Below are 23191 nucleotides of genomic sequence, written 5' to 3' on the forward strand. Positions count from 1 at the left end.
TCTATCATATCACCTTCCCCAAAATTTATACATACAAAATTAAATTTTACTTTCTCATCTCTTTCAACTTTTTTCAAACAACTTTCAGCTTTTTCACAACCAAGCTCATTTATAATTTCCACACCCAGTTAGTTATCCTATTTCAGTTGAGGAAAAACATCAAATAATTTATAAGCATTACATAGTTCATAACTTTGAACTTTATCATCATCTTGATTGAGTCCTCTATGCATTCTATACTCAAAACTGATTGTTAAAAATCTATCAAATATTAATTTCTTCATCCACCTCCAAGTCTGAATTGGTGCTTTGCCATTATGTCTCCTATCTGTTTGTAACTTTTCCTACCATACATCAGCGATACTTTTAAGTTTACAAGCAACCGTTTTCATCTGTCTATATTCATCAACCTAAACTCAAAGAAATGCTCAACCTCTAAAATCCAATCTATGAAATCCTCAATTTCCGACTTCTCATAAAATAATGGAACATCTGCCCGAATCTTGTAATCGTTACGATGTTGATTGTTGTTATGACCAGAAGCACTATACGTGTCGAGGCAAAATTCTTCAACTCTATTTTTGTTGGCTCTAGTACTTCTGACCTCCGTATATTATTGAAATATCATTTTAATCTTGTCATAGACTTCCTCAAATCTTCAATTTCCCGTGTATTAGCAGCTTTACGATCACCATAATTAGAACCTATGGTTGTGTGTCTCTCAGTCATTGTAGAATGAGGTAAAATCCTTGCTCTGATGCCACTTGACGCAGAATGGAAGCGTAGGATAAACAAGAGCTAACCCTCGTATGGACTCTCAAACGAGAAATCCTGAAATACCTTGAATCCATAGGGCAAACCTCGAATCCACGAGGAAGAATTCTTGAATCCACGAGAAAAAATAAGAGAAAACTCTTAGGGTTTTAATTCAATCAAATATTTTCTTCTGTTATATAATAACATTGTTTATCTAGGGATAATAAACCCTAAAATAATATAAAAATAAATCTTAATTAAAATTAAATACTTATTATAAGATAGCGTGATCATGCAGTATTGAGCATGCTTATGCACCACAATCTTAAGCCACTGGAACATTTTCCAGATTTGGCATGATCATGCATCCTGTCAGCATGATCATGTTGTTGTTCTCCCTTGCTCTCTTGAACAATTTCCTATTTTAGCATGATCATGCAGCCTGTTAGCATGATCATGTTGTTATCCTCAGTTGCTTTCTTGCATGTCAATGCCTGTCATATTTCTCTTTAAAATCACGTGCCTCTTATCCTACATCAGAATCAAACCAAACAAATCATGATTAACCATTGAAAGCACAAATTTAGAATTCACATCATAAAACTCTTATGTTATATCAAGGAACACCGCACATTTACGTGATTGCTTCATGACATCCTTATCTTACATCAGATACAAAACAAAATTCTAACAACATTTCTAAAGCCAACTACTTCCTCTCCACTATTGTGACAAAAGTTTTGATCAAGCTGATACGTTCTACCCAATACTAATTGATATCCACTCACATTAAAATTATCAAAGCCGTAACATCATTATACTTCAAGAAGCAATGTCGATCAAATAAATTTCACTTGTCTTAAAGCCAGTCAATTGAATATCCCAACGATCATTAAATGATGCTACATAAGTTTGTTTAGGCACTTTAGTTTCATGAACCACGTGCATAATATTTAAGTTCTCATAATTTTTACAATCTACCACAATCTCGAAAGTCTGGGAACTCACCTTACACAATGACTGAGTTAAGATCTCATGTTACAAATCATCTACCTCCACTAATGTATAAGTGTTCAAGGACAATGTTTGCACACATATAACCAGATGTTTAGCATCACCCTCATTCTCGTCGTTATAAACATTCTCTTGGCATTCTTTAATGTGTTCTTCTATATCTTCATTCTTATCTTCTTTTATCAATGTATCATCTTCGCCCACTTGAGAAAATACAGAATTTTTACCACTTATTGCCTCACCTCCTTTTTCAACCTTCTCTGTATTCAATAGATTAACCTCTTTTGGTTGAGTACATTCATCAAACACAATATCTTCAGGTCCATAATGTTCTAACATATCATCTTCATGTCTACAACCCCGTAAACTACATTATTTTGGTTGAGGATAAACATCAAATACATTGTAAGTATTATCGGGGTCATAATATTCAAATTTTTAATCATCTTGGTTAAGTTCAATATGCATCTTAGACTCATAACCTCATGGTAAAAACCTCTTAAACATCAAACGCTTCATCCACTTTCACGTCTGAGTTGGTACTTCGCCTTTATGTCTCCTATCCATTTGCAACTTCTCCCACCAAACAACACTATTTTTTAGTTTACAAGCCATCAGTTTCACTTGGCTATATCATCGACCACTGTAACATCAAAGAAACACTCAACCTTCAAAATCCAGTCTAGGAAATTCTCAATTCCTGACCTTTCATGGAATAACGGAACCCGAATCTTGTAATCATAGGATGTTGATTATTGTTATAACCAGGATCAATATACTTGTTGAGGAAAAATCCTTCAACTATATTTTTGTTGGCTCTAGTATTTCTGACCTTCCTATATTGTTGAAATATCATTTTCAATCTTGTCATAGACTACCTCAACTCCTCAATTTCCCTTGTCTTAACAGTCTCACATTCACCATCTTTAGAATCTCCGGTTGTGCTTCTCCAAGTCATCATAGAACTAGGTAAAATCTTTGTTCTAATGCCACTTGACGTAGGACGGAATTGTAGAAAAAGCAAGCGCTAATCCTTGTTAGGACTCTCAAATGAGAAATTCTAAAAAACCCTAAATTCACAAGTCAAACCTCGACTACACCATGAATAATTCTTGAATTCACAAAAAAAACTCTTAGGATTTTAATTCAGCCAAAAATCCTCATCTGTTACATCTCATTGTTCATTTAGGGATATAAAACCTTAAAATGAAATAAAAACAAATCCTAATTAAAATAAAATATTTATACAAGTAGCATGATCATGCAGTTTCAAGCATGCTCATTAACTAGAACCCCACACCAGACACTCAGCTATCGGATGTTTGGCATGTTCATGCATCTTGTCAGCATGATCATTTCGTTGTATTACCTTGCCTACTTGAATATCTTTTTGTCTTGGCATGATCATGAAGCCCGTAAGTATCATCATGTAGCCACTAAGCATGTTCATGCGGCTGTCCTCACTTCTTCCTTGAAAATCTTTTAATGTCAAATTTATCTTTAAAATCAAGGACCTCTTGTCCTACATCACGTATAAAATATAAACATAGTTAATGTAAAAATATATAATTAAACGAATAAGAGTATAAAGATTTAAATCTAAGAACTCCCCGTAAATCAAACCTCTCTAAATTAAGTTTAATACCATATTGAATAACTGATTTATCTTACGATGTTATATATATGTTTCAACACGATCTAATACTATTTAAACTAACTAGTGTAAAAACCCGTGCGAGGCACATGTCTTGAATATATACCGAAATAATTTCTCAAATAAATTTGTATATATATTAAAATCATTTTAATTAGAAAAATATAAAAAAAAATTGCTTTATCTTATATTTTTATAGTAATTTCGTAAAATCACATATGATTCTCGTGATTAATTTTTTAATATATTATATTTCATAAAATTTGAATAAAAATCTATACAATAAAAGTCATATAATAATTTTAAATTGGTAAAAAATATTTTAAATTTAAATGATATTGTATAAGCTTTATTAAAATAAATAATTGTATACGCCTACATAATTATTTAAGCATAATCATCACATTTGAAATGTACGCACGTAAACAAATGTGATTTTTAATATAAACAATAATATATTTGTAAAATATAAAATTGATCGCGTACATCGAGACATATTAATTCTATACAATAAATATTCTTGGAGTTGTCTCTATTTGTTTATACTAGTATAATAGCCCGTGCGAGGTACACATCATTTTCGAGAAATATTTTGTAATGCAGAGGGTATGGTTTTTAAATTTTAGTTTGCACAATTTTTTTAGGAAACAAAATGGATAATCATTTATAATTTATTTGAATTGTACGAAAAATATCACTCGACGTAGATTACACTCAATAATTTTTCAGTCTTTGATTATTCCGATTATGGTATATATTTTGGATATATGTAATCTTTGGGTTAAAAGATATGTCGATACTAATTTTAATTTGTGTAAGTCCGATATTTATGAATGTAAGGTGAATGAACTTGTTGTATTTGGAATCAACAATATCTCCTTCCAACTCCAATGATCTCATCTTAAAGTGTCAGTACAATATTGTTATATTTATGTCTTAGGTATGTCAAATAAGATTTGTGTATTTTAGAATATATTATAGTGTTGGTTATGTTGATATATGTCAGAAATGGATTATTTTCTATTATCGTAATTAATACAATTTATCTAATCGTTGTCGACTTTTATTCATTAATTATTTCTATCTTTTTTCATATACTAATTCAATAATATTATTTTTTTTTCTACCCGAGTCTTTTATCTGATCTGATAGGTCGGACACCACATCGAAATCAATTGGATGCATAGCTTATGCCGCAATCATGGGTGATTAACATATTTAATGACGACTTGTTGTATGTCAAGTACAAAAAATAGTAACCATCTTTCGTCAAGTTAGTAAATTTGATACATACTAGTTGTTGAATTAAAATTATAAAAAAAAATAAACACATTTTACTGATATAAGACATTACAAGCATTACGCCTTATTGGTCAGTTGTCTTCGCCGAACTCGTAATTTAAATTAACTAAACCTATATAGTGAATCGGTTTACATAGACAAATGACGAAATTTTTTCAAAAATTGGATAAGATTTCGAATTCAAATTAAGCCGAAATATTTGTATTATTTTTTTAAAAAAATTCGGGTAAAATTATGATTTCGAGTTCAACTAAAGTTTCAGTTTATATTCATTTTGCTAAAATTAAATACACCAATAATTCAATAATTACGCATAAAATTAAATAAAATGTCTAAGTATTAAACGACACTCACATATAGGGAAATCTTAAAATAAGTAACTTATAACTTAACATGAATAAGTAACTTATAAGTAATAAGTAAATTAAAAATTATAAGTTATATAAGTGTTTGGATAACTTTACTTAAAAGTCAGAATTATTTTTATTTAAATGAACTAAAACAAATATTTTTTATATTCAATTATCTTAATTCATGAGTTTTGAATTAATATAATATTTATAAATATATAGTTTAAAATTAAAGTTAATAAAAAAATGAAAAATTAAAATAAGTTAAGAAAAAGTGCGTCGTTACTAACATTCAACTTATCAAGTTATAAATTATAAATTCAACTTATAAGTTGGGGCTAACAAACACTTATCAATAAGCTGTTACGAACTTATAAAATATAAGTAACTTATAAGTTGTCAAACAAACAAACCCATTTTTATGTGATCTAATTAAGCTTTGCATTTCGTATAAACCAAAAAAATTAATAATATTTTAATACTCCCTTCGTCTCATTTATTTTATCATTAATTAGATTTCTACCTTTTATTTAATTATATTAAATAAATTAATAGTTATCATAAAAATGTATTACTTTTCAAAGATATTAACATAAATCATTATTAGCACTTAAATTATGATAGTAATAGTAATTGAATATGAATACTAGTTTTGAAACAGCCTCCTCCGAAATGTACGAAATGGGACCAAAAGGAACTAGACGCAAGAATATGATATATCAATGAATGGGGGAGCTATCTTACTGCTTACTAGTAGTGTTTTTCCATACTATATCAGGTAAATTGTAGTGTTGGTTATACTCCTCCGGTACTACATTTCAGGTAATGGCATTTACAGACTATTTAATTTTAGTAATATTTTGAGATTTTTAAGATTTTTTGTCTTCTAAAATAAAAATGTTGATGCAACAGAGACTAGCTCCACAGTAGCTCTCTTTTTAGCCCTGTACAGTATTAAATGATTACATTAAATTATTATAAATCTTGTCAAAATCTTTTAGAATTGAATGCACTCTTAAAAGCAACCTTGTTACATATATAAAGAGCTATCTTGTTACATATATATATATATTACACAGAGAGGTTTAAAGTGCAAAAAAAAAAGAAGGAAAGAGAGAGAGAGCAAGAAAAATCAGGAATCATATGGGCAATACAAACAAGAAATCTGGGTCTATCCGGTCAATTTTCATGCATGCTGACACTTTAGATTTGTTATTGATGATTCTGGGTTTCCTTGGAGCTGTTGGTGACGGTCTCTCCACCCCTGCCATGTTATTTGTAACTAGCAAGCTTATGAATAATGTTGGCGGCACCATTTCCTCTCTACCCAGTGATCACGATTTTACTAATAATATCAACCAGGTCTCTCTCTCTCTCTCTCTCTCTCTCTCTCTCTCTCTCTCTCTCTCTCTCTCTCTCTCTCTCTCTCTCTCTCTCTCTCTCTCTCTCTCTCTCTCTCTCTCTCTCCCTCTCTCTCTCTCTCTCTCTCTCTCTCTCTCTCTCTCTCTCTCTCTTTCTCTCTCTCTCTCTCTCTCTCTCTCTCTTCCCCCCTCTCCCTCCCACTCTCCCTCCCTCCCTCCATCTCTCCCCCATTGACTGAAATCTAGCTAATGAAAAACAGAATGCCTTGGCTTTGTGTTACTTGGCTTGTGCTCAATGGGTTGCATCATTTCTAGGCAAGTCCATTACTTTGTGTACGTTTTTAAAATAAATTGGCCGTTTGTAACTAATTCGTAAACATAGTTTCATGCATCTTAATTATTGGGGTTTGTGATGTAGAGGGGTATTGCTGGACAAGAACAGGAGAAAGACAAGCTTCAAGATTGAGAACAAGATACTTGAAAGCAGTGTTAAGGCAAGATGTTGTCTACTTTGATCTGCAAGTTACAAGTACCGCAGAGGTCATCACTAGTGTTTCCAATGATACACTTGTCATTCAAGATGTTATCAGCGAAAAGGTAGATAAAATACACATCTGCACTTGTATCAACATAAATGCACTGGATTGATCTTATTAAAACATTTGTACATGCAGGTTCCGGTTTTTTTAATGAACGCATCAATATTTTTTGGATCTTATATAGCAGCATTCTTGATGCTGTGGAGACTAGCAATTGTCGGGCTTCCGTTTGCAGTGTTATTGATCATCCCAGGTTTAATATACGGAAGAACCCTGACCGGGATAGCAAGAAAGATGAGAGTTGAATATAACAAAGCAGACGCAATAACAGAACAAGCAATCTCATCAATCAGAACAGTGTATTCATTTGTTGCAGAAAAAAGAATCGTATCGGATTACTTAGCAGCACTGGAGGGGACAGTAAAATTGGGACTGAAACAGGGGTTGGCTAAAGGTTTAGCTGTTGGAAGCAATGGGGTAGTTTTCGCAATATGGTCATTCATGTCATATTATGGAAGTCGAATGGTGATGTACAATAATGCCCAGGGAGGAACAACATTACAAGTTGGGTCTTGCATCATTGTCGGAGGATTGTAAGTTAATCATCTATATACTTGCCTTCTGTCAGAATCAGTTCATAGCTTTGCTTTAGTATAGCACTAATTCATATGGCTTTTATCTACTTTTACAAAATCCTTAGTGTCATCTTTAGTGGATGTCCTGTTTTTACTGTTACAAAAATCCTCTTCCAGACAGATAATCTTCCACTTAATCTGGATAATTTACTTGTGGAAATTATTAGTTTTTGTCTAACTTTAGGGGAAAAAAAAATAAGAATCTACTACACAAGTTGATATAAAATTTAAGTCATTTCACAAACCAACTTAATTTTAACTTGTATAAGCTGGCTTAAATGTATAAGTTTGTTTGCCTGAATCCACTTGAACACTAACATGGTTTTACTGAAAAAATTCAGTTCCTACTGCCTATATATAGTTGTGTATATCTATGTCTGTTTTTGAACATGCAGTGGAATTTGCCTTCATACTCACTTTTTTGTAGAGAATGAATCATTGAGTTTCTGAACAATTATGGAGCAACTGTGCTAATTATGAGTGTTAAAAGCAGTACACTGCATTTAGCAACAAATGGAAGAATGCATTATAGATGTTAGTGATACCTCCTACTAGTCACTAGCATAAATCATCCACTTTCTGATCAATTGTGGCATAACTGTTTTGATCCTGAAAACTGGAGTACAACGCATTTAGCAGCAGTAGGAAAGTTTGGAACACAATGTAGATTTTAACTTATACGAGTTCTCACGGTAAAACTGTTATTAGTCCAACTTTAGTCTGTATTCATACATTTAAATTAGTGACGCAGAATAAAGTCGCGCATGCCCTAAGTAATAAAAAAAATAGCAACTTCTTATATTAGTTACTAGCATCAACTTCGATTAACGATTAGCATGCACTGCAGCATTAGCTGGTAATGTAAGATAGTATCAACTCAGTTGTAGATACTATAAGTGATTAATTACATAATCCTGTATTACACCAAAATTTGAACATTGTTCTTGTTGCTCAGATCACTAGGCTCCGGTTTATCAGTGATAAAATACTTGTCTGAAGCAATTGCAGCTGGGGAAAGAATAATGGAAGTCATAAACAGAGTCCCCAAAATAGATTTAGAGAACATGGATGGCAAGATCCTAGATAACATTTCTGGTGAAGTGGAGTTCAGACAAGTTGAATTCGCGTATCCGTCAAGGCCAGAAACCATCATTTTCAAGGACCTGAACCTCAATATCCCAGCAGGTAAGATGGTGGCGCTGGTGGGTGAAAGTGGGTCTGGTAAATCAACGGTGATAGCTCTGTTACAAAGGTTTTATGACCCTATTAAAGGAGACATTTTGATTGATGGTGTACCAATTGAAAAGCTTCAGCTAAAATGGCTGAGATCGCAAATGGGACTGGTGAGTCAAGAGCCAGCACTCTTTGCCACCACAATAAAAGAAAATATCTTGTTCGGCAAGGAAGATGCTGACATAGACGAGGTTACTGAAGCTGCCAAGGCTTCTAATGCTCATAACTTCATTAGTCAGTTGCCCCAAGGTTATAACACCCAGGTTTGTATACATAAACTAAGTCACACGTTAAAGTATCATGCATACACATGGTGCACAAATATACTATTAAAGAAAAGTACAACGAATCACGACAATGATCGTTTCAAATTTCATAAATTGAAAAATGTATCTTCATATACAAATAAGATTCACTAAATCCACATGTAGAATTTACTGTTAAGAGTTTGTAGATTAGTTCGTATTGGCACAAGCTTATATATTTATGTGTGTATTATGTGTGTTAGGTTGGAGAGAGAGGTATTCAAATGTCGGGAGGGCAGAAACAGAGAATAGCCATAGCACGGGCAATGATCAAGTCCCCTCGTATACTACTCCTCGACGAAGCTACTAGCGCCCTCGACTCAGAATCCGAACGAGTAGTGCAAGAAGCACTCGACAAGGCAGCTGTTGGCCGAACTACAATCATCATAGCACACCGCCTCTCCACTGTTCGAAATGCTGACCTTATTGCCGTGCTACAAAATGGCGACATCAAAGAAATCGGATCACATGACCATCTAAGCAAAGACCAAAACAGTGTCTACACGACCTTACTCCGCCTCCAACAAACACAAAAGAATCATGATTGTTCACCAACCCCTTCAAAAACCACCAAAATCTCATCACCCTTAACGTCAAATACTAATGTAACTGCGTGTCTGTCCACTTCAGCCAACTCGGTGGCACGAGAAAAAGAAAATACCTCTAACGCCCCTGTAATACTGAATGAACAAGTTTTACCAGTACCTTCATTCAAGAGACTGATAGCTATGAACTCTCCTGAATGGAGACAAGCCGTGTTGGGAAGTTTAGCTGCAGTAATGTTTGGTGCCATTCAGCCTGCTTACTCTTATGCATTGGCTTCCACACTATCTGTATTTTTCCTTGGAGATCATGAGCACATAAAAGAGAAAACCAGGATGTATGGACTCTGGTTTCTTGGCTTGGCCATATTTTCGGTGGTGGTCAATATAATTCAGCACTACAATTTTGCGGCTATTGGAGAATACTTAACCAAGAGGATTAGAGAAAGAATGTTAAGCAGAATTCTCACATTCGAGATTGGATGGTTTGATCGAGACGAAAACTCTAGTGGTGCTATTTGTTCTCGGCTTGCCAAAGATGCCAACATGGTACGTATGTGTGTATGGTTGATAAACTTCATCATCTACTTAAGGGTAAATTATGATAAGGCATGATCTCGTGTAATTTGTCCATTACAGGGGACCAAGCCACATTTTTTTTAATCTCCGCATCCTAAATATATCTAAAATACATTGCATGTATGATAATAATGACCGCGATACTTTATTTGCAATAGTTCCTGTTTGTTAATTGTCTCCTGCTAATGTTGGAGTATACACTTATCTGAGTTGTTTATATATGTCATTTTTCTATAAGCTCTTGATCATGTAAGAAAGAAGCAGTAATTTTAGCTTTATAGTAACATGCAGCTTTTAAATTTTTGTAGGTAAGATCTTTAGTGGGTGATCGAATGGCACTTGTAATCCAAACAACTTCAGCAGTTATAATAGCTTGTACGATGGGCTTAGTCATTGCCTGGAGGCTCGCAATTGTGATGATTGCCGTCCAGCCCCTCATCATTGTTTGCTATTATTTCAAGCGCATTCTGCTAAAAAGCATGTCCGCAAAGGCCATTAAGTCTCAAGAGGAAACTAGCAAGCTAGCAGGCGAGGCGGTCTCCAATCTTAGAACCGTCACAGCCTTTTCATCCCAAGCCCGAATCCTCAAATTGGTTGAAAAGGCTCAAGAGGGCCCGAGCAGTGAAAGTGCTCGACGATCATGGTATGCTGGTATTGGGCTTGGTACCTCCCAGAGTCTCGTGCTGTTCACTTGGGCTTTAGACTTTTGGTACGGTGGCAAACTTATTGCTGACGGTCACATTGATGCCAAGGCACTGTTTCAAACCTTTATAATCTTGGTAAGCACAGGCCGCGTAATAGCAGATGCTGGGAGTATGACCAATGATCTTGCGAAAGGTTCTGATGCAGTTCGGTCAGTTTTTGCTGTGTTGGATCGCGAATCCCTTATCGACCCCGAAGATCCAGAAGGCCACAAGGTCGACGGAATTGCAGGCAATGTTGAGTTATGTGATGTACATTTTGCGTACCCAGCTAGGCCCAATACGATGATCTTTAGAAAATTCTCGATCAACATAGAAGCAGGGAAATCAACAGCACTGGTGGGCCAAAGTGGATCGGGAAAATCAACTATAATTGGGCTAATTCAAAGATTTTATGACCCGCTTCGAGGTTTAGTGAAAATCGATGGAAAAGATATAAGGTCGTATCACCTTAGATCACTAAGGCATCACATTGCACTGGTTAGCCAAGAACCAACACTATTTGCTGGGACCATACGTAGAAATATCATGTACGGAACAACTGATGAAAAGATTGATGAAACTGAGATTATTGAAGCGGCCAAGGCAGCCAACGTGCACACTTTTATCGCGGGGCTTAAAGATGGATACGATACATGGTGCGGAGACAAAGGATTGCAATTATCTGGAGGTCAAAAGCAACGCATTGCTATAGCTCGAGCTATACTGAAAAATCCTGCGGTGTTGTTGTTGGACGAAGCAACAAGCGCACTTGATAGTCAATCCGAAAATGTGGTTCAAGTTGCACTAGAGCGCGTTATGATGGGAAGAACTAGCATTGTGGTGGCACATAGATTGAGTACGATACAAAATTGTGACACAATTGCAGTGCTAGACAAAGGGAAAGTGGTAGAGAAAGGGACACATTCTTCACTGCTAACAAAAGGATCTGCAGGAGCTTATTATACATTAGTAAGCCTGCAACGAACACCCAATGGTGGCAACACCATCAAGTGAAGTTCTTATTCTGTAGCATACTGATTTGGTACTTGGGTTTTGATGATTTTTGTCAGAACCTTGTAAATTACAAGGACTATCTATATTGCATGTATAGGTGCATGCCTACAAACTACACAAAAAAATGTGGTGTATAAGTGTATAAACAACAAATGTAACGAAAAGGAAATGGAAGTTTTATACTGCTTTTTTTTTTTTGGGTGTTAAAAACAAAGGAAGACTGAACGGCGCTACATTTATCTTCTCACAAGTTTGACAGGCATATCTGTGAACAACATTGTCTCTGCATAGACAATTCAACGGAAGGGAAAATCATCCTATCATAATGCTAAAAAAATGAATAAAAACTGTTAGGATCTATATATAACAGTTTACCTAATTAGTCATTTGCTTAATTACAAGTTACCGATTATAAGTTTTAGGAACTTTCTATTATACGATGTAATGTGTTCCTATATAAACAGTTGTATTAATTAATTGCGAATCGAGGAATGAAAACCTAATATTGAGACTAATTCTCTCTACGAATTTGAGCATATTCCCTCTAAAAATCGATTATCTAAGAATTGTAGGAAGAGTCCTATCATCTGGTATCTAGAGCCGATCTTTTTCCTTCAATCCCTCAACCGGATTAAGTTTACTTCCAGATCTTTATTGTTGCTAACATGAATATTAAGGTATTGGAAGAGCAGGTTGCGTCACTTTAAGAACAGATGGGCTTGTTGGTAGCGAACATGAACCAATTGCTTCAAGATCGTCAACTTTAACAGGAAACCAATCAGATGATTTTGAGGCCATTATAAAATCTCTAATGATACTGCTCGTAGGCCATAACAAAATCAACGTGTACCTCTTGTTGAACCTGATCAGAATGGTCCTTATTCAAAGAAAAATCTTACGTATTGACTTTCCTCGGATTTCTGGCAAAGATCCTGAAGGGTGGCTTTATCAAGCAGAACTTTTTTCGAATAGAATGAAGTTTTCCAAGCACAATAGGTTGCGGTGGCTGTTGTTCATCTTCAAAAGGGGGTTGCGATAATATGATATTGTTGGATTCGTCGATATTTAGGTGTGCTTCCATGACAACAATTTTTACGTGCTATTTGTCCTCGTTTTGGTTCTCGTGAACTCATTGATCCTTATAGTTCTTTTTTCAAGTTAACTCAAACCCGCACTATACGTGAATATATTAGTTCTTTTGAAAAATTTGTTAATATGGTTCCAAGTTTATTAGAACCCCATCAGATTAGCATATTTTTTAAGGACTCCGAGGTTATATCTAAGTTGTGATGCGACTGTAAACGCCAATTTTTAGCTCCTATTCGGGTAAATTAGCGGTGATTACCAAGCACTTAACCAAGATTAAGGTTAATAACGATGTTAATCATCAAATTTAGCCCTGATTTAATGCCTATGCGCGAATCTCACCCTATAATTAACATGTGTTAAGGTTAAAAGGTGACAAATCCTCATTTTTTTTAGCCCTAAAACGCTCTTTTTTAAGCCCCATTTAGGACCAATTACATCAAACACAACTGAAATATCCCATTTCAGGACTGAATTGCGAAAAATCACTTGAAAGTATATTAGTCGCTATAAACGTGTAGGTTGCTTTACACTTTTCAGCACGACGATACCTGAGAAGGGATAAAAAAAACTCAAGAATCCCGATTAGGCTATTATAACTTCCACAAATATATAAAAATTTTACCAGATAAGAACATCCGTCTAAGGTCTATTCACAAACATGAACGACAATTCATGTCCGAAACCCAGTCACGGACATGAACATTCGTTCAAGGCCGAGTCGCGAACATGACCATAATCCAAAATTTGTTGTTCGACATACAAACTAATTCTTATAAAGAACAATCTCGAATCCACCGCTTCACGGAATCCGAATTACCATCTAAGAAGGAGATTTGTCCATCAAGTCTCTCAACTCTAATAAAAAGCCGTGGATAAAATTAATAGTTTATAATTTATTAATTTTCGTATTTCTTGAATATAGAAGATATATACATTTGTATTTACAATATTTTTGTGCCTCCTAGATGCAAATTTTCAGCCGGTTTTTTCTCATATTTTAAAAAGAAATTGAAGATGATACATGTGAAATATTTTGGGACTATACCTTAAAGTTCTCAATATTTTTGTACTGGCCTAAAAATCATCACGCCTATACACTTATGAAATTAATATGTATTTACTTGAAAAACTCATCGAATATATTTTAATTTAAATTTTATATAATAAATTTTATAAGATAATAATAATCATAATGATAATAATAATAATGATAACAACAACAATAATAATAATAGTAATAGTAATAATAATAATAATTATTATTATTATTATTATTAATATTATTATTATTATTATACAACTCATAAACACAAACAAATTCTAATATTTCTTATATTTATAATATTATTTTATGATTTTAAATATATAATTTGCAAATTTGTAATAACAAATGTTTGTTGCGGAACATAATTCTATATACTAATTTAACTTTTAGTTTTGTGAATATTTACTACATATATGATTATGATTAAAAGAATTACTCCGTCAAAAATTTGAAAGCATAATGTGTCTCTTTTGCTAAACTAGCATAAAAAAGAGAATGAACATTAGACACACAAATTCTAAAACTTTAATATGAGCTTTATTTTGTTGTTCAACTAAGATCTTTAATCATAAAAAAATAAGATCAAAATTAAATAATTTAAATTATATGCATTTATTATTTATTTTAAATATGATAAGGTATAATCTATTCACATTTTGTGTCCATTATAAATTAAATTTCAAGAAAATTTTAATTATTGGATAAAATGTCAAAATGAGATAAGTAAATTTAAATGGGACTAAATACAGAAGGACCTCGTTTGTTTGGCCGTAACTATGTAACTAAGGATTCCTTGGAAATAAAAAAAAATCATGTGTTTGGTTAGAAAAATATAAAAATAAAACACGGTAAGTATGGGTACCTGTGTGTTTCAACTTCCCCCAAAACACGGTTACCCTGTTCGCTACCTCATGCATGGTCATTATAAATCCCGCAATATTGGATCAATTACTCCCAATAAAATTGGAAATTTGGGCGTTAAACTTCTTGCATCTATTGCTGCCAATTCTGGCTGCTACTTGTATATATTTTCTTCTTCATAACCAATATATCTTCAATCCATCTACAACACACCACAACTGAATCTCGAAGGTTAAATGACTGTCGTTAATATCCAGATTCACATATATCATATATATTCCTCAATAAAAGTAATTGATCATGCATGATTGTTAATTTGATGATATCAGTTTGCTTATATCTTGTATTTTTATACTCCATCAGATCTTTATTGTAGAATAATTTATCAATTTAATTTCATGTTTCTTGAATGTAACAACCATTAAATTTTACATTTGTTTTGTGTTTAGCTCTTTGATTCTATTTACTTATAGTTTTTTTACTTTACAAAATGGTCCAAATGTGATTATCAAATAAGAGGCAAAGTATTATTATGTGTATTACGGTATATAATGAGATGGTTAAAAAATTACGAAGACTTTGATTGAACTTTTGAATAGTTTTGTTGAGCTACATGTCAAAATACCTAGACCAATAAGTTATCTTTTTTGATGATTCTATTGAAGATAGACTTTTGGCAAGATTTTAAAACATTAAGTCTCTTATTCAAGTTAGTGACCAATTCTGCATAAACAATGTTAGAATGGACAGAAATTGCTTTGACAATTTATGTGGGATGCTTAGGGATATTGGAGAGTTAAAAGAAAATATGGATGTAAGTGAAATGATCGCGTTGTTTCTTTAAATACTTGCACATAATAAAAAAGACAGAAAAATTCAAGTCTATTTTAGAATAAGTGCGGAAACAGTGTCACGTCACTTTAATTGCATTCTTCATGCCTTTTTTAAATATTATAATCATCTTTTTAAGAAGCCGGAACCAATCACAAGAAATTGTATGAATTCAAACTGGGGAGTTTTAAGGTAAACAAAGGTGATAAAGAAGATACTTTAAAATTCACTACACAGTTACATAATTATATGTTGACAAGTATACTATTATTTTTACAGAATTGTTTAGTTGCATTAGATGATACACATGTGAAAGTGCGTGTTCGTGAAAATAAAAAGGTTTAATAAAAAAACAGAAAAGGAGAAATTTCCTCAGTGTATGCTCAAATAGATATGCAGGTTATTTATATTTTATCTGGTTGGGAGGGATCGACTCATGATAATATAGTACTTCGAGATGCTCTTTCATGAAAAAAAAATCTTTTGAAGGTTCCCCACAATAATAATAGAGGCTTTTAGTATACCATACGTGATGAAAGACCACCTCTATTATATTTTGGTATTTGGTTGGTTTGTGATAATAACTAATATACATTTTTGGTTATTTTAGGATACTACTATTTATGTGATGCTGGATATATGAAATGCGAAGGATTTTTCATCCCCCTTTTAGAAGCCAACAGTATCATGGGAATTAGTGGAATAATGATAGACAACCTACAACACCAGAAGAATTTTTTAATATGAAACGTTCATAAGAAAAAAATATTATCGATAGCTATTTTGAAATGTTAAAACTCAGATGGGGCATTATGAAAAATACTACTTAGTATCCTATGAAAATCAAGTGCATAATTATTTCAGCGTGTGCTTTACTTCATAATTTTATAAAGTCTAATCTAAGTATAGACCCGATAGAGTCAGAACTCGGTGAAAATGGAGGAAATGAAGATGCAAAAAATGAAGATTTTGTTCAGCATCTCGAGTCAAGTACTTCTTGGAACAATTTTAGACATCAATTGTCCAATGAAATGTTTAATGATTGGAAAAACTCTAACTTTAGTTATTTTTTAATTTAGTTTTAATTTTATTTTTTTTTGTAATATTTCTGCTTGAATTGGGTTTTTATGCATGACTTTGATCTACTTGTTATATAATAAAGCATTAAACTGATTTATTTTTTATATAGTATCAATTATAATGTTATGTTTTTTTAGACGACTTATTTATATACTTTTATAAAGTTTGTAGGTTAAACAATATGAGTTCAGATCCTCTAGAGAAACAAGTAGCGTCTTAAAGAAACAACAACACTGGCAATGTTAGATGGGAAAGAGGATGCTTCCCTTGTAAAGGCATTGCTAAAACTTATAGAAGATGGTGGTTAGAGGGCTGAAAATGGTGAACTGAAATTTAGTACTTATGGTAAACTTGAAAAAACTATGGCAGAGTTCCTTCCTGATTGCGTCATGAAATCTCATCCTCATATTGAGTCTCGGGTTAGACTAAGAAGGAGACAATTTTTGCAATTGAAGAGATGGGTGGCCCAAATTGTAGCGGATTTAGTTGGAATGAACTGAAAAAATGTATCACATGCGAAAAGAGTATTTTGGAAATGGTTAAAGGTAAATTTTGATGTTCTCTTTTTATCATTCTAAAGTCTCATTTTAGTTTATGGACTTGGTAAAACTCTGTCAATTCTTTATACGGGTTATTTATGTAGCGTAACTCTTTTTTAATGTTGTGGGCCCTTTCCTTCATTCTGGATTGTGGTACCGCTCTTAATTAGATTTAGATATTATGAATGTAGAATAAATTTTTAGAAGAATATACACTATTTATTAGTGAATGTGAACTTTAAAAATGCCAAAGTTATGTAAAGTAAAGGCTCCAGTGTAATTTAAGAAGGTCCCTAAAGACCTGCAAATAAACAAAACTCCAAATTCTAGTTAACATGCACTTTTCTTCTCACTGGGGGTGGCACTAAAACTAAGTAAAACGTCTGGAAGACCTCTTGTTGTAAATATGTTATTCTCTAGTGGAGTTTTGCTTTCTTATCAGTATGTGTGTTGGTCTAAGACCTTTTATTTTCTACAATTTCATACTAAGATAAATTCATAATTAAACATCTAGAATGCACTATAGCAGTATCAATAATTAAAAACAAATAATAAATTCATGAAAACTAAGATAGGTATGTGACAATGGATGATTAAATTTGCACTATTTGTGCTAGACATGCAACTATGCATCTGGAAAATTTGGAAAACTGGAAAAGTAAGAAACTAAAGAATGTATCATGCTTATATAAATCATATCTGGAACTTTTAGTAGAACATCCAATTTTTTGATATTGTATGCTTCGTTAATTATGGGATCGACTATTTCTGCATCTTCTTTCATTTTCTCCCTTACCCAATTCATCATCCCTCCTTGTTCTCCCTCATTAACAACAATGTCATTGCTACCTGTTGCACTACTTTTCGTTGTTGAAATCCTACCAGTTATTAAAAGTTATACAAAGATTGTAAACCCATTCATGAGCCATGTATCCTCTAGTTCCTCTTATCTTAGAGAATGTTGAATTACCAACATTAGTTCCTCTATTGAGTAGTATTGAGAGCCAAAACTCTGCTATTTTTGGTTTATAATTTGAGTCCAAAAGTATATTTTTAGGCTTTACATCACAGTATAAAACCCATCATTGTTTAGTCATATTTGTGTGCAGGGGTACATGTAAGTACTATTAGACTGACTGAGCTATTAGAAATCCGGAGCTACCTATGCACATATGAACAATGCTTGTTGTTGTTGCTTGAAAGGCTTTTGTAAGAAAATGTAAATCTGATTACATGCTATACAATTTTTATTTGTGATCTTCTTAGTTCCTTTAGAGGCCTCTCTTTTCCATGTTCAGTTATTTGAACTCCCTGATTTTGATCTCATGCCAGTATGATAGTTGTTCGTATAAGGAATAGTTGTGAAAGATATGTTTCTTTGTTACCCTTCCAAACTCTGAACTACAAATTTGAATCAATTGCATATTATTTTTTTATAGTATAAAACTGAATATTCATAAAATAATAAGGAGGTTATAATGTGTTATAAGTAGTGAGTCTCAATTCTCCATACTTCGAGGTCCACGAGTTTTAATATGCCACGATTTTTTCAATATTTTTGTCCAGTGCTTGGAGCTAAGCGTAATATTGATATTGTTGGTTCATGAAAAATTTAACTTCTAAAAACCAGAAGCTGGTTATTTCAGAGTAAGAAACAAAGTTTCAACAAATATTCATTTATGATAGTTTTGTAGTTGTAGTAAATGTACATGATAATGTAAAGATTATGAGTGACTATATTCCTAATTAATAGCTTTTCTTAAAAGATTCATCCAAATGCTAAAGGATTAATAAATGAATCCATCCCATTCTATGAGGAGATAGCACAAGTTTTTGGAAAAGATAGAGATAATGGGGAATGTGTCAAAAGTCCAACATATGTAGCGGAAGAAATCGCTGAACACGAGGATAATAATCCATATCAACAACTTGGACAACAAAATAATCTTGAAGAAGAGGTTAGTTCCGAAATAAATGCACAACCTGTGGATGCAAGTTCTCGTAGGAGCAAGAGACTTAAAAGAAATTCGTTGGAAATTATGAAAAAGCTCACATATGGATTGCAGAAAATTAGTGATGTGATGAAAAATGGTAATAAAAATATTACAAGGCTTACTAGTTATTTTCAGCGTAAATCAGACGGTGTTAAGAAACAAATGCTTGTAAACTTTGAGTCGCTGAAGGTCGAATGGCTAAGTTCAACAGATATTATAAAGGCATGGAAAAAAATTGCACTTGATCATTTAGAGACAGCCTACTTTTTTATTCAACCAGAAAATATTCGATCAACTTATGTGCACACTTTGTTGCTTTCTTAATTTGATCCAAACAAGAGTGCTTAAGTTCATTATTTTTTGTTCGTTCTACTTATTTTTTGAACTCCCATTTTCACATTTTCAGTTTATTGTGCTGGTTGGATGCTCAAAATGAATTCACATTTGTTTTTTATAAGTGTTGTTATTACTGATAGAGTATATATATATTATATGATTTTATTCCTCATATTTGTTATATTTTGCATTGATTTAGATTTTTATTAATTAGATTTTAATATTTTATTGTAGGAGGCAAGGAAATCCTAAACTTGGATGGATTGGAGAATTAGAGTTTAATTTAGAGATTTAGTAGAAGAAAATTCAGATTTGTTGGACTGTATGCGCGCAATTCACTGTTTGGGCCATATCTTGAGTTATACAAGTCATAATTGGACGATTTAACAGCCCACACGAAGGTAACACAATTATATTTCATTCTATAGAGGTCCAAGTATTAAATTACAACTGGAGCGGCCCAGAATTATTGAAGAAAAGTCACCTACGAATTTTCTTTTAGAAACCCAATTAATTTAGGAGACGTACTTGTATTTTCCTAGAAACATTAAAAGACTTTTATTATATATACACAGGGACATATATAGAGAGAGGGATCATGAATTTTCTTCTTGTTTAAGATTGAAGGTTTTCTTCTCTATCCTTATTAATATCAATTATGTGTTCTTATTATATTACGTATTTTGTTAATCTAATTATGAGTGAGTAGATTTTTAATCTAGGGTTAAGTTGAACCCTAATTATGATAGATGTATGATTTTCCCAATCCCCAAAATTTAGTTATATTACATGCTCTTTATTGAGTTGTGCTTAATTAACAATTATATGTCAGACGTGATTATGTGTATTGTTTGAACCCAATATCTATTTATCAACGAAAGTTGGATTTAGGTGGTTGTGATTTATCCAATAAGAACATGAACTTCTCCATGAAAATAGGTAGAACGGATTGTTAAGAAGTTAGGATGCTGTATTTAATGTTTCTAAATGGCATGATTGTTAGGCACAAAGCATGCGCTAAATAATTCACACAAGTATACGCGTTCACAAGTAATATAGAATGATTTCTAGTTCGTTCCCACAGAAACTCTGATTAATTATATTTAATTAACGCTTACTCACCAATGTATGATTATTCTTCAATACCAAGACAATAACAATTAAGGTTGGTAAACTAATAATTACTACGAGAATTAAACACTTGAATTAACAATAATAAACACACATGAGATCCTAACTTCATTACTACTTCATTCAATAGTTATTGTTATTAACATTAGCATGTAATGGTGATGATATTAATCGAACAACACGAAACTGATAAACGCCAACTTTCGTTGTACGAATACCATTCTACCAAACATCCACAATTAAGATAGAAGTTGAATATGCATCAATTATTTTGAGACCCTATATGTCTATAAAATTTGACAACATAACGATTTAAGCGCAAGTTATTCATGATGATTACACAGGGCAAGTAAAACGGTTAGAGTTACCCACTAATCATGCATACAATACATGAACCTATGCTAGCATGGCAAGTTCTAAATCTCAAAATTCACTGTCGCTTCACAAGAGATTAACAGGCTATCTTACATGTTCGCGACGCATATAAGACGAATAAGCACAACCTATACTAGATATCATACAATCACCACAACCAAGGTATTTAAACAATTAACTAAAGAATTCTATAGTAAATCCGCTAGGATCCCATGATCACGATTAGCCGATAATAGAACTCATCGTCACCATGGGTTCATATGAAAGCCAGATATTAACACAACGATATAAAGATGAAAAATACTTAATAAATAATGAAGTACGTCACAAGAGTATTAAGGTTCAAAGCATAAAGAAAGCTAGCATCCACTGTTATAACGAAATAAAAGAATCACAAGATAAACGTATGCTTCCTCTTCTTCATTGTTGCGTGCTAAAACAGTCTTCTCAATCTTCTTGCCCTTGCTCTTGATAAAGAAAACGTCTTCCCATAAGGTTTATATAATAGCCCAAGAGAACCAGCGCCAATAGAAGCCCAATTGTACTACAATTAATAAAATCCAGATTCTGAAATTCTGCACGCACGCGGTCGCCTGATGTCTCCACGCGGCCGCTTGCTGGCACGCGGTCGCCTGCTCCTGGCGCGCGGTCGCATGCTACCCTTCTGGAAAATACTTTATTTTGCTTCTGTTTTTGCTGATTTCTTCGCTCATCACCCCTAGACTGATTCCAAGCACATCCTTAAGCTTTATTTGATGAAAAACACCTATCTAAGCAAGTTATATCCTGAAATGCAAAAACACTAAAAAACGCATCAAATACATAAAATACTTGAGTTCAATTCACCAATTCAAGCCGTTATGAGACGCTCTAAGTGGTATAAAATGCCACTTAACACACCCCCAAACTTGAATCGATGCTTGTCCTCAAGCATCACGGACTCAAACTTAGAATAAAACATGCATGAATGCAACTTATATGAATGCAGCGATCCCCTCGTGATGACTAAACCAACCAACATATGACATATCAACAAATACAATTAGGCGACTAAAGATCAATCAAATCACGCAAGCTAACATACAACTAGAAATGTGGTGTGTGTGAATGCTTAACAGATATGCTTCGAAACTAGATCAATCACCATAACTTAATTATCCTCAAGGAAATCACAAGCTTATACGAAGAATATATTCTAGACACAAAATAACTTATAACACTTCAAGATTATTGGAGTTTATTATGGAATCATGCTTTTATTCAACACATAAAACAAATGCTTATTTGATCGTGCAATGAGTGAGGTCCACAAAAGACTTATGCAATGGTACCCATTTAATGAGCGTTAGGTTAGCGGATCCCAGACTATAAAAGCCTTAGGTCACTAGGCACAAAGTCCCCTATGAACTTAATAACTCGAATACCAAATAGCCCACTCGTGATCAATTGTTCATTAAACCATACGAGCCGGCTAGTAGCCATTTGACGCCTAGCCAAAACTAGCAATGAATTCTATTTTTTTCTCCAATTTTTATCTTTTCATGTCTTTTATCATTAAGAGCCTAGCATACATTTTAAGTATAAGCAATAGATTAACCTCAAGAACCATCAAACCATGACAATGATCTAGTCCTTAAGCATACTCTAAGACTTAGTGAAATTACAAGTGTTTCTAGCATGCATGTCAACCTAACAAGATTCAACATCACTCTAACGCTACCACTACACTCGCATCAATATCACATATTAATCGGTAAAGCAACACAAAGGGATCATGGTATATGCATGAACTATATGACATGATAAATAAAGCTAAAAAAATAAAAAAAAATAACTATATGACAAACATATGCAACTATAAGAACTAAACTAACATGAAAATGCAACTACATGACACACACACATATATGTTCCTTAACTACTACCCCCAAACTTAAAATCTT

The 23191-nt window shown here is 33.1% G+C and overlaps 1 protein-coding gene across 1 annotated transcript; it reads left to right on the forward strand.

Annotated features, from left to right (window-relative positions):
- The first annotated feature begins 6142 nt into the window (after positions 1–6142).
- On the forward strand, positions 6143–12161 carry LOC141668027 (ABC transporter B family member 15-like). Its single transcript, XM_074474702.1, has 7 exons — positions 6143–6438; positions 6698–6752; positions 6856–7034; positions 7112–7569; positions 8567–9107; positions 9353–10240; positions 10579–12161. The coding sequence occupies exons 1-7, from the start codon at positions 6220–6222 to the stop codon at positions 11965–11967; spliced, it is 3729 nt and encodes a 1242-aa protein (XP_074330803.1). The 5' UTR covers positions 6143–6219; the 3' UTR covers positions 11968–12161.
- Positions 12162–23191: the final 11030 nt, after the last annotated feature.

This window comes from Apium graveolens, chromosome 6, assembly GCF_009905375.1.
Source record: "Apium graveolens cultivar Ventura chromosome 6, ASM990537v1, whole genome shotgun sequence".
In the NCBI taxonomy this organism is placed as follows: Eukaryota; Viridiplantae; Streptophyta; class Magnoliopsida; order Apiales; family Apiaceae; genus Apium; species Apium graveolens.

Excerpts from the sequence above, each read along its gene's own strand:
- LOC141668027 (XM_074474702.1), top strand. The coding sequence starts at position 6,220 with ATGGGCAATACAAACAAGAAATCTGGGTCTATCCGGTCAATTTTCATG. Across the intron at positions 9,108-9,352 it reads CCCAAGGTTATAACACCCAG|GTTGGAGAGAGAGGTATTCA; the intron begins GTTTGTATACAT and ends TATGTGTGTTAG. Across the intron at positions 10,241-10,578 it reads TTGCCAAAGATGCCAACATG|GTAAGATCTTTAGTGGGTGA; the intron begins GTACGTATGTGT and ends AAATTTTTGTAG.